Genomic DNA, 12,590 nt, shown 5'->3' on the forward strand with positions numbered 1-12,590 from the left:
TATGCCAGGAGGACAGACCGTTGACAAAGCTGTACAGGGCATGTGTGCTTTCATAGAAGAGCCTCACCAAATGATACGCTTCTAGCTGAATCCTTACCCCAGCGCTGATCCCATATTACTTGTCAGCAGTTCACAATGTTTTTCAAAGCTACCAGCAGAGTTATGGAGAACAACAAGAACTGGAAACTGAGTTTGGGCCATTCTTATGCAGCTTAAACAGGTCTGAAGTTTCTGGGATCACTCACCCTCAGGCCCAGCTATGAATATACCTGTTTAAAAGAATCAGTCCTCCGTAGGCTGGCTAAACGAGATGACATTGCTCACACAACAACTTCACAGCTGCTTCAAGGATAAATGGGCTTTGATGTATTACCTCCTTTAGTTCAGTGGGATTTTGCACTAAACGCTCGACTTACTAGTAACATCAGTGCATCATCCCACTGCCCATAAGAAAGTATCTTGTTCTTTGGAAGGAGGAAGAATATAATGGAAAACTGCTTTCAATATTATGTTTTCAGACTGAAAGATGTTTGGTAACAGACCTTAAACCTCCTTTTCTTTCCTGAAACTGCAGGAGAAAGAGTCTAGCTAATTGACTTTTCACTCAAATGTCAATGCTGAAATGTTCAGGTACCACAATAAAGAGGTCACATATTTACCAAAGATAATATATTAATGCGCAATTCTATTAGACCTCAGTTTTCAGGACATGCCTTGCGCTCATTAATTTAACACTAATTTGCATTTAGCAGGCCTAATGATTATATAGGTCAAGAAAACTAAAATATCTTTCTTCTCTTTTTTTTTTTATCTCCTTAGAGTACGCTCGGTTTGAGGCAAAAATCCATGACCTGCGTGAGCAGATGATGAATCACAGCATGAGTTCTGGGTCCGGCTCCCTGAGAACTAATCAGAAGAGGTCACTGTATGTGAGGTAAGCAGGGAGCATATTCTCCTGGGAATATGTGGCAGCTACCTTGTCTATGCCTGACTAGGGTGTTGTGGGTTCAGCAAGGCGGAAAAGAACTTTGAGGAACTGAATTGAATTGAGCCAAGAAATGCATCGATCTTACAAGCTCAGCATCATTAATGTGAAAATTGGATAAAGCCCTATTGCTTAATCTGATCGTTTCAAGTTGTTTTCAAAGAGCATTATACTTGTACAATGATTTGATTTTGTGAGATGGAGATATCTTGCCAGTTGTCAGCATTTTTGATATCTGAGATGGATATTGCGGTGTAGTGGTGCATTGTGTTTCTGTGTGAGGTCTTGCCCAGACATGGAATGATTGCTCTCATAAAGAGTGCTTTTTCACCAAGACCTTGTTCTTACAAAGCAAGGAACATTATACGCTATTCTAAATGCACAACAATCTGCTGCTACCCATTTGCATATGTTTACCTTTCTATCAGTCTACATTATGAAGAATTTACCATCGACCTAGCAAGATCAAACATACAGATAAGATGTTGAACAAGCTGATGTACATAGCTTAAATAGGGTAGTGAATGCCACAGGAATTGCCTAACTGTGAGCCAGGTGGTAGCAGTGGTTGTAGTTTTGCTTTGGGTATGCAAGGCTATTGACAGGGTCATTGCTGGCTGAAAGACTGGGTGTTGCCCAATTGCCCCACAAAAAGTTCTTGCTGTCGCTCTCCCCTTTTGGTACTCGAGGAGACTATGGGACTCCATGCCAAATATTTTAATAATCTTAATAATTACGCTTCTCTAGGCTTTTCATATTCATTTCCTCCTCACTCCCTCCCCCCCCTCCATGCTCAACATATAATTTGAAATTCCTGACAGTCATGAAGTAGAGGGAAGCAATTTCTCAGCCTCCAGGCACTGATAATTATTCATGGGGGAGTTAATTCAGGTGATAATATTGCAGAGATCCAATTAAGGCTAAATTCTACATTTTGTCATTATGCCCTCAGCATGAAGGGGTAAAGTAGGAGAGAAGGAAGGAAAAACTTAAATGTTAGCATGAATGGTCTTATTCTAGTGGACAGAAACCACATTAAGCACTAATTGGTACTGCTGCCAGAAAGAGCAAGGACTGAAAGGATATTGATCACTATTACTAGTGACCTTATTATTGAGCAAGGTCAGGTTGGAAGTATTACAGTTTTCGATTTATCTCTAACCTTCTCTGACCTCTCCATCTCTGTGTTTACTTCTGGACCTATCCCACCTGCATTGGGTTTTTTCCAGACAAAACACAGAGTTACTTTATTGTCCAGAGTTTTGGTCAGCTCCCTGAATTTGCGTTTTATGAAAAGTTGTAGTCATTGGACAGATCGAAGCTTACTTTGCTTGAGGTAAACCAGGAACCCAAAATGTGGTAAACAACGGTGCAAGAAATCCAAGCCAGCAAATTCGGTTTTACACGCAAATGCCTAACACAGGCTCCTGAACAACTTACTGGTCTGAGCTGCAGCAAAGCTCATTTACCTCTGGATCAACATCAAACTGGTAAGCTCTGCTGAGAACTGAGGCTTATTGTCTTGAGTACTCTGCCAAGCGAATATATCTATGCCGCATATGGACTAGCCTAGTTCTTCTACCCTGCATCACTCTGAGCGCAGCAATGAGCCTGGCTTTCTGCTAGTTCATGAATTCTGGATGTGGTTTACCTCACTAAGCTGATATGCCCTGATGCTTCACTGCAGGAGTCTTTGATGTCTTAGCTGCGTATGCAAATATCAGTTCTCAAACCAAAGGTGAAAAATCTGTTCTTTTATTCCAGAGACATTTCCAAAAATGCCCAAAGCCTCTCAAGAAGAAAACCTCATAAGCCTCAATCGGTTTTGTTGGCATAAACTCTTTACAGTCAAACACACATAACTGGCTATATCCAACTCTGAGAAGTCTATTGGAGAGCCTCTGTGTTTTACACGTTATTATAATGTGTTTGCAGCGCAGTAGCACCTGCTGCATTGTGCTAGGCACTGTTAGTTCAAATCATACACACTAATTACAAAGGTAGCTTGTGTCTATGTTTGGCACCAAGGAAAAAATAAATATGGGTTCACAAACACGCTAGTTTTCAGAGAATGAAATTTTCACTTTATGGATAAGCTCTTTAGAGCTAGGGTTCCATGTAAAAAACCTGGGATTCAGCATTTTTTTGTATTGTTACAACTCAGGACATTTCTGTTTCAATGGATTATTTTGGTCAGCTTGTGCAAAAGAACCAGAGGCAAATTACCATGTGTTGCAAATCTGTAGCTGTAATGTCTTCCTTATGATTCAAGTTTATTGTTTTCCTTTCTTGAGGATGTAGTGATTTTGCTGTCCATTGCTGAATACATGCAGTTGGTTTTTAGCCAGAGATCTTAGTCAAAGTAAATAACTAAGTCCTAGGCAGTGCAAGGAAATAAACTAAGGTCTGCATATGTTGTAATAATTGAAAACAAATGTCAGTATCTGCTCCTAGGAAAGCCACGAGGAAAAGCAAACCTTTTACCTTATAGTCTGTGATAATCCCATCCAACTCCTACTAAAATAGCATAGAGTTTTTGATTGAAACATATGTTATATTAAATGAAGTAAAATATAATATGAGGATAATGTGTTGGCTGTAGGACTGTATGTAGTTGACTGAGAACCACTAAAAGGCACACTTAAGCAGTGTACACAACCATAGGAAATCAACCAAGATCCTCTTGTCACTAAATGTCTCTGTTGAGGAAAAATACAGAAACAAAAGCAGAAAGCAAAAGAATAGACATGAAATAGAGCAAATTTTTGTTATTTGTAATTTATTTGTTTGTTGAGGTGAATTAACAATTTGAATTCAGTAACCGAAATGAGAGGCTAAAATAAAAATTTCTTATCATCCTTTTTAATTCATTGGAATTCAGCCATCAGCTCATGATTAATAAGGAATGTAAACAAATGCTTTACCAGCTAATTACTGTGTTATGTATATACATAGGGGTTGGTTAGAGTTTCTTGTGCAAATTCACCTCTTTTTGTCTTTTTATCTTCTTGTCTCTTTGTCTCAATGTTTTAAAATCTGCTCTTGTAAGATTATGTATATGGTTGTCTTGAAATAGGTATGTGTTTTGCTTTGTCCTTCTAGGTCAAGATTCATAGCCAAATTTTTCAGATTACACACAATTACTACTGATACTTTTAAGATGATATTATTTAACACACAGGCTGTGCAACATGACAGCCTTTTGAAGAGTTAAGCATCGGAGAAGTACAGTCCTTTACAAAGTATGGTGAATGCGAGCAGCTATTGAAACTTTAGTATAAAATTGCCGAGCTCTGGAGGAAACTGAGAGCTTCAGCATGATGAAGGGGTCTTTTCTGTAGATTTACTAGATTTCTCTTGAGCTTAAAGTACTCGTGCTACATATAAAAAGAAAGCATGTTCAGGCATCACCTGGCATTCAAGAATTTCCTTCTTAGAGCCTGTTATTGATTTACAGATGAAAAATAATGAAATTAGCATAGAATAAAAAGACATGACACCTTTTAATCTTCATTTAAATGAGACAGCTTCTGAAATAATGCCTGTAATTAAAAATTCCAACTGTCCAAAGCCACAAACAGGCACTGTGGAGGTGTATTTCTCTGCAGAAACAACTTGACATCTTGACACACACTGCAGGTCCTTCATTCTTACTTCACTGCTTAAAATCTATTCAGTACCATCGGTGACCAAACATCATTCCACCTTATCATGGCTACTTGTCGCCTTAAACAAAGGGACTGATTGGACTTAATGAAATGCAAATATTTCAACTTCAACACTACTTTTAAATATATCAGCACAAGGTGAATTGAACAGTTGGCTCTAAAGGTGGTATGGAAATTAGAGCTGGGACAGGGCAAGATCCAACTGTAATTTCAAAAGAAGTTGTTCCGTAGCTGCCTCTCCAGAGAAAACATTGTAGTAGGAAGTGTAACCAAAGGCAGATACTCTTCCCAATAAGATGAGCAAGTTTAAGATCAATCCTTTTTTTCCAGCCATGCTGCATCGATTATAAAACAGTGTACAGTGCAAATAGGTGCTTCTTAATCCACTATTGTTTTGTCTTCTAGCTGGAATTACTGCTAAACACTTCACATGTTATGTGTGAAAAATGAGTGTGTTCTAGTTCATTTTTTTATTGAGTCATGAGGAACAGAATGAAGATTTGCCATAGCAACTTAACAGCAGCTGAAATGAGGTCAAGGTTGAGGTCCTTTGGGTTGTTTACTCTGATTTCCAGCACAATAAATTCTCAGTTAGGCTTTAGACACCTTTATGTGCATTTCCTGTACTTCTTAGAAATCAGCATGATGCCATATCACTTAGAGAGACTTTGATTTTCCATAGTTCTCACTTGGGAAAGCTGAAGGCTGGCTGGGAAGGTTTATGAAGATCAAATCTGACATCCAGGGCTGGTTTTATGTGATGACTGTTACAGCCACCATTCAATCTCCCTGTCTTCTTTGAGGCGGTGAACCCCCTCCATAGGCCAGTGAGCATCAGGTCAAGGCTCCATGGGCAAAATTCTCATGGGATGGCTGTACGGCAAGTTGTAATAAATCCACATGAGAAATGCAATTCTTGGAGACATCTTGGTAGTGAAATCTGAACATGTGATAACATGGAAAGCTCTACTATGTAGATCTGGAAGGAGGATTGGGATAAAGTTATCATTTCATCAGGGCTTTTCAGAGGGAGGCACAGAGGGAGACAGAGAGAGAAGTATGAAATGCTCATACCTAAATATGCATTGCAAGGAGAGAGAATATATGTGTGTATACATATACATATACATATACATATACATATGCATATGTATATGCATATGCATATGCATACAAGGACGGGATGTCACCCAGAGGGACCTGGATAGGCTGGAGAAGTGAGCCTGTGAGAACCTCATGAGGTTCAACAAGGCCAAATGTAAGGTCCTGCACCTGGGTCGGGGCAATCCCCGTTTTCAGTACACAATGGGGAATGACGTGCTTGAGAGCAGCCCTGCAGAGAAGGACTTGGGGGTGCTGGTCGATGAGAAGCTCAACATGAGCCGACAATGTGCGTTCGCAGCCCAGAAGGCCAATCACATCCTGGGCTGCATCAAAAGAAGTGTGGCCAGCAGGTTGAGGGAGGTGATTCTGCCCCTCTATTCCTCTCTTGTGAGACCTCATCTGGAATACTGTGTCCTGTTCTGGAATCCTCAATGTAAGAAGGATATGGAGCTGTTGGAACGGGTCCAGAGGAGGGCTATAAAGGTAATCAGAGGGATGGAGCTGTTGGAATGGGTCCAGAGGAGGGCTACAAAGGTGATCAGAGGAATGGAGCACCTTCCCTACGAGGACAGGCTGAGAGAGTTGGGCTGGTTCAGGCTAGAGAAGAAAAGGCTGGAGGAGATCTTAGAGCAACCTTCCAGTACCTCAAGGGGGCATACAAGAAAGCTGGAGAGGGGCTATTCATAAAGGCTTGTGGATACCAAGGGGAATAGGTATCAACTGGAAAGGGGCAGATTTAGACTAGACATTAGGAAGAATTTCTTCACCATGAGAGTGGTGAGGCACTGGAACAGGTTGCCCAGGGAAGTTGTGGATGCCCCATCCCTGGAGGTGTTCAAGGTCAGGTTGGATGGGGTGCTGGGCAGCTTGATTTTGTGGGATGTCCCTGCCCATGGCAGGAGGGTTGGAACTAGATGATCTTTAAGTTCCCTTCCAACCCTTACCATACTATGATATCATGATACTGTGATACATGTATTTATATATTAAGAAAATCGAATTAGGTGTATGTTAGTGTTAAATATATGTCATATCTACACAAACATTGCAAACATCTTCACTCAAGCTAGTTGCCTAGTTATTTCTCTTGATTCAGTGGAGTGTACTTGCTGCTTTTAGAGTACAATTCATCTCATCCAGAAGTAGACATCTAAAATTGCTCAGGCGAATTGTGCCCTAAAAATGTCTATTTCTCGCAGCTGAGTGGAAGGAGCCTCAGGTGATTAGCTGAAATGTAAACATCTATATTGGAAACACTTGAAGTTGCAGAACCTCGATCCCCCCCATGCTGAATATCTTTCTCTTGCTCTCTCTTTCACACATACAGAGTATGCATATACATATCTTGAAGAAGCTGTAACATCAGGCTCTCACTATTGTCTGTGAGTGCTTCTGCTCTGTGTCTTAGTAAGACACCATAATGTAGCTCTGAAACAGTGACAGCCCTGTTTTAACAGGCCAGTTTATTCCATTTATTCTTATTCCCCAGGATTCCTTCTAAATTCACTTGCTACTTTTGTTAGCACTGTTGAGGATCCGCATACGTTCAGTGCATGCTTGTCAAGCTGAATAAGTTTGATTCCAGATATGGCATCATACATTTCTTTCAGGCTTGAGAGCACTGTAGGTCAATCTAGATTTCTGGAGAATGAATATGAGTTTGGCACCTAGGCATTACTGTTTGCTTTTGATAGGGAAATAGCTAGAGCTTACATAGCCATGTCTGTACTTTAATGGCATGGTAGAAACTATTAGAATTCTCTTTAGTGAATGGTAAGTGGAGGAAAGTGAAATTTTAGTACTGTTTATTCACTTACCTTGAATTCTTCCTACACAATTGAATGGTCCAAATTAGAGCAGAGAATGGAAACATGCTTTCAGAAAATCAAGGGAATAATTCAGAAAGCTGGGGTTTATGACAGCACTTAGCAGATGTGTTTGGAAATGGTCAGATAGGCACACACATAACCTACACTTGTGAAATGGGCTGTTGCACTTGAAATGCCATTTCAGACTGGAAAATTGAAGCCTGAATTGGGACGTTCCTCATTTCACTTGTCCCAGTCAAATATGAATTTTTGAATATTCAATTACTATTTCTTAACTATTCTTCCTCTGAATACAGAGGCAAACAGATCTGGCTGGCACCAGTATTCTCACTGGCTTCAGTGAGAGCTACTCAGGCTCCGAATCAAGGAAATAGGGCAAAGAGGATCGGTCTCTGTGCTTGAGAGACTTTTTGCCCAGGTGAATGTTCACAAGCTGAAAGTATAATTGAATAACAATTCACTCAGGTCTTTATTAATTATCAGAGACACTGAGGAACAGAGAAGGATGAAGGATATGCCGGGATACAAAAATTATGTAATACATGGGCAATAAACCCAGTAGTCATTATTTATTATTTTGAAATTCTTCTTTAGAGCAAAAGTATCAGGCTTGCAGAGCCAGAGATTATCTGTAAAATGAAGAAGGAAAATGAGACCAACTCTTGTCTTTGGCAATGCAAGTATGATATTTTCTTATAAAATTCAGGCTGTTTATCTGCTTTGAGGATCATTTTTCTGGCATTTACAAAAATTACCTTGTTCCATATTCTGCTGCACTAATTACAGGCTAAATGAAAAATTAAAAAATTCAACTAAAAATTGAAGAACAGGGACTATCTAGAGAGAGGATGGGCTTTTTTTGTGGTGGCTTCTCACACTTTTTTGTATTGTGCCTCTGAAGTTTTCATAGATCCTTAACTGAAATGCCTTAACTCAGATGCAAAGCAGTGGTGCCACTCTAAGCTGGAAGAAGAGTGTAAGAATTATCTTGAAGTATTCACAATTTAAAGGTCTTCAAGCTTACAGTTTGATGGCATTTTGGTGAAAAAAAATATCTACACTTAAATATTATGGTATAAATGTCTTTGCCTAAAGGAAAGAAGAGGGGAGGCTCTTTATCAGGGAGTGCAGGGATAAGATGAGGGTAAATGGCTTAAGCTGAAAAAGAGGAGATTTAAAAGAGATACTAGGAAGAAATTTTTTACTACCACAGTGGTGAGGCCACATGTTGCCCAGAGAAGTCATGGATGAACCCTCCCTGGAGGTGGAGGTGGAGGTCAGCTCAGATGAGGCTTTGTTCAATCTAATCCTGCCCATGGCATGAGGGTGGGATCTGGATGATCTTTAAGATCTCTTCCAACCCAAACCATTCTATGGTTCTATGAAATAAAACAACGTGCTTCCCCTGTACCCTAGGACTCTAAAAATCAACATATTTGATAGTCAGTTAAAACTATTAGCCACCTCTCAAGTTTTTCTACAGTTTTTCCTAGCACTTACTACCTTTCTTATTCATCTGATATCTTTTTGCAATGTTGATGCTAGAGAACAGTTAAGGAAAACAAGGTTGTTCTGCAGTTTTTAATAACATTTCACAGACAAAGAAGCAGTTAATGGAGAGTGAAAACTGAATATGTAAACACATGAGGCAAAACAGTTTCATCTCTGTGTCTGACACCAGCTCTCTCCTTCACATCTTCATGTTTTATCAGGTCTGTTACTTCTTAAGCACGCTCTATGAGTCCGGCTGATTCCTTCCTGAGGTACAGTGCGATGCACTGTTAGCTGCAGCATGAACCAACAGCCTAGTAAGCCTTTTAGCAAGGGGTGCTTCTCCAGTTGTGCTGAAAAGAGCCAAGAAGCAGATTTATTTCTGTCTGGTTTTGGCTTTGCAAATCATTGAATATTTTTTGTTCATGATTAAGAACTAAAGCATGCGGTACTGAGCACCTTGAAGGACAGAGACCCACATGGATAAAACACACCAAATAACAAGTTCTGGCTAAAATGCAGAATGTAAAGCAGCTCCACATAGAAAACACTCTTGTCTAATCCATCTCATCTTTATACTGTCAGTAAAACTTGTTACCTATGAAATAACCGTCTGAGATCTGAAATCATGTCCTCAGTGCTGAATTATTTAATGCCTACTGAAAGAGCTTTTCTATTAGCAGCTTCAGTAGGAGTAAGTAGTACATACTTCTGGCCATTTTTAAGAACATCTTTATTGTTCTGTTTCATAAGTTACTCAAGTAATGTCCCAGCACAGGTAATATACTTGACATGATGCCTGCTCTAAGGAAGAAGCACACCTTTTCCTTTTCTTAAGAGATACTTTAATAGCTTTTAATTGAACATACATTCTGCTTTCCAGTTCCCTAGTGGGCTTGCCTGCTTTCTGGGTCAGAGCTTCATCTGGCAGGAAAGTGTCAACTAGAATCATTTCCAAGCCAGAAAATGATGATGAAGAATTTGGCCACACATGCGAATAGGATTTATTTGAAATAACTATAAACAAGACAGTTACCATTTCAGACAGCCTCATTTTGAAGCAGAGACTCACAACATGATCCGTCAGTGCAGGGAGGGGAAGTGACAATGAAGATAAACTGTGGCTTAAAATGGCTGAGAGTGAGTCAGCAAAACATTTATTTGAGCTGTGCCTGTTCTATGTGAAAAAGCAGTGTTATACAACAAACAGCTCTTCTGACGTTTCCATGTCACCAGCTATAACAGGGCATGGTCAGTTTGTGCAGTTCTCAGCTGGAAAAGTATGGGACAGTAAGTTAGATTGTCAGCATAGAGAAGAAAACCCACTGAAATAAAAGCTTGTGGGAACAGTCAAAATTTGGAAATCTAAATATGTGTATTGTCACATTGGCCCACATGAGAAAAAGAAATAAGAGTGTTTGGTCCCCACTAGTTTTGCACCTGAAATCCTAAATGAAAAAATTCTAAAGACATTGTAGGACGGGTGCCCCAAATTAGCTGCCTCAGTACCAATCTGTGAACAGTCTTGAAAGAGGACATAACTCTGCTGCAAAGAGCAGTGGGGATTCCCATTTGAAGTGCCTTCCAACATAGATAAGTGGGAAGGATGTTTCATCTCACCCAAGAAGTCCATCTATAAGAAGGGAGCCCAACCAAGTTATGTGGTGAGGCTAAGTGAAAGCAGTGGGTCTTTCATTAGAAATAGAGAGTATTGTATTAACTCTACAGCAGGAAGGATGTGCAGAAGTGTGCCTACTAGAGCTGGGGATCATTGGGAGCGCCTGAGCAACTTCATTTGGTCATTCCCTGTCACCTCACTCTTGTAACAGGGAACAATGTCCTACAACAGAAAGATCAGACCCTCCATGGGCTCACTGGCATCACGTTGAATAGATCTTAATTTAGCTGCAGCTGGTTTGCTAAGTTTGCAGTGCATTGTGGTTGAGTGGTGCTGGTTGGTAGGGGAAGATGCTGTCCAAGGGAACACAGCCTGCCACAGGACTCCTGGCCCCAGGCTGTTGTGCAAAAATCATAGAATCATAGAATGTCCTGGGTTGGAAGGAATCCACAAGGATCATTGAGTCCAGCTCCTCTCACTGCGTACGACAAAACCGACATTCACACCATGTGTCTGAGTGTGTTGTCCAAAGGCTTCCTGAGTACTGCCAAGCTTGGTGCCATGACTGCCTCCCTTGGAAGCCTACTCCAGTGCTCCACCACCCTCTGGGTGAAGAACTTGCACAGCTGTTCTCTCATCTCTTCCCCTCTCATGCATCAACCTTGGCAGGTGGGATTTGATTCTCTCAGAAGTGCCTCGTATTCAGAGTAGAGTAAATAGAGTAAAAAAAGATTTCAGAGAATAGAGTATCTCTGTGTGTCTATATATATGTGTGTGTGTGTGTACATCTGCATCCTGCCATGTCTCCAACTTCATTTCTTGTGAAGACTGACTATAGGTAACACTTCTTTTACAAGTTCTTACTCTAACTGCTTTATCTAGCAGATAAGACTAACAGAGAGAGTTTGTCAGGTATTCCTCACTATTAATAGGAATTAAGATAATGAAACATTCACCCACTTTCCATAAATTCCATTTCTTCTTCTCATGCTTTTCAGTTCACCCTGCAGGCAACCCCATTCCTTCACCTAATATGTTGTGCTGCTATAGTTATCTATACACCTGCCAGCACCACACAATACCTACCACTGTACAAACCACTGCTTATAGAGAAGGCAATAGCATCCTGCTATTTCTGCTCTCACATCTTCCTTCTAGTTGCTAAAAAGGGTCGTGGCACAAGAGACAGCAGCTGAAAGCTTTGTGAAAAATTAGGACAAAAGCAGTTGCTTGATGGAACACAAGGAATTTCTTTTTTTTTTTTCCTTTTTGTAACTTTATATTTCTAATCACTTAGGTTTTAATTATACCAGGTTGTTATATTTTTTACCTCGGTGTGCTGCTAATGATACATGTCCTCTCTGTTTCCAAGAAGTATCAATATTCCTTTCTTTCTGGGAGCCACAAATGTCTGCAATTTTAGCTTTTAAAAAGCACTGTCTCTGCAGACATGCTTTCTGTTCTTGATGTCCTTGAGACATTTTAGAATCCAGGTAGTGTCTGTAGTGACTGTTGTAATTACTCCTTTCTGTAGAGATTGTAAGATAATTTCTACAGATAAGGGTCTTAGGTTATCAGTCACAAGATGGAAGCCCAGCCTAATGGCCATCAAGCAGTATTTTTGCCACTTTCTTCAACTTGCAAAGCCACATTAAGTCCTTTCATCTGTTCCTCTCCATACCCAGTCAGTCAGATCTTGGTTGCTGGGAATATATATTTAGTGCTGGGGAGGCCAAATCTTGAATCCTGTGTTCACTTTTGGGCCACTCAGTACAGGAAAGACCTTGAAAGGAGGGCAACAAGGCTGGTGAAGGGTCTGCAACACAGGTTTTATGTGGAGCAGCTAAGGGAACTGGGATTGTCGAGCCTGGAAAAAAAAGAGGAGGCTAAGGGAT

General features: G+C 40.3%; 1 protein-coding gene across 34 annotated transcripts in view; it reads left to right on the forward strand.

Annotated features, from left to right (window-relative positions):
* DLG2 (discs large MAGUK scaffold protein 2) overlaps window positions 1–12,590 on the forward strand; it is a 1,074,248-nt gene that overhangs the window by 974,545 nt on the left and 87,113 nt on the right. For all 34 annotated transcript variants that reach the window (XM_054071916.1, XM_054072001.1, XM_054072006.1 and 31 more), the window contains one exon: window positions 820–934. In XM_054071916.1, coding sequence (XP_053927891.1) covers window positions 820–934 — 115 coding nt within the window. The remainder of the gene's footprint in view (window positions 1–819; window positions 935–12,590) is intronic.

Source organism: Cuculus canorus, chromosome 1 (genome assembly GCF_017976375.1).
Source record: "Cuculus canorus isolate bCucCan1 chromosome 1, bCucCan1.pri, whole genome shotgun sequence".
Classification (NCBI taxonomy): domain Eukaryota; kingdom Metazoa; phylum Chordata; class Aves; order Cuculiformes; family Cuculidae; genus Cuculus; species Cuculus canorus.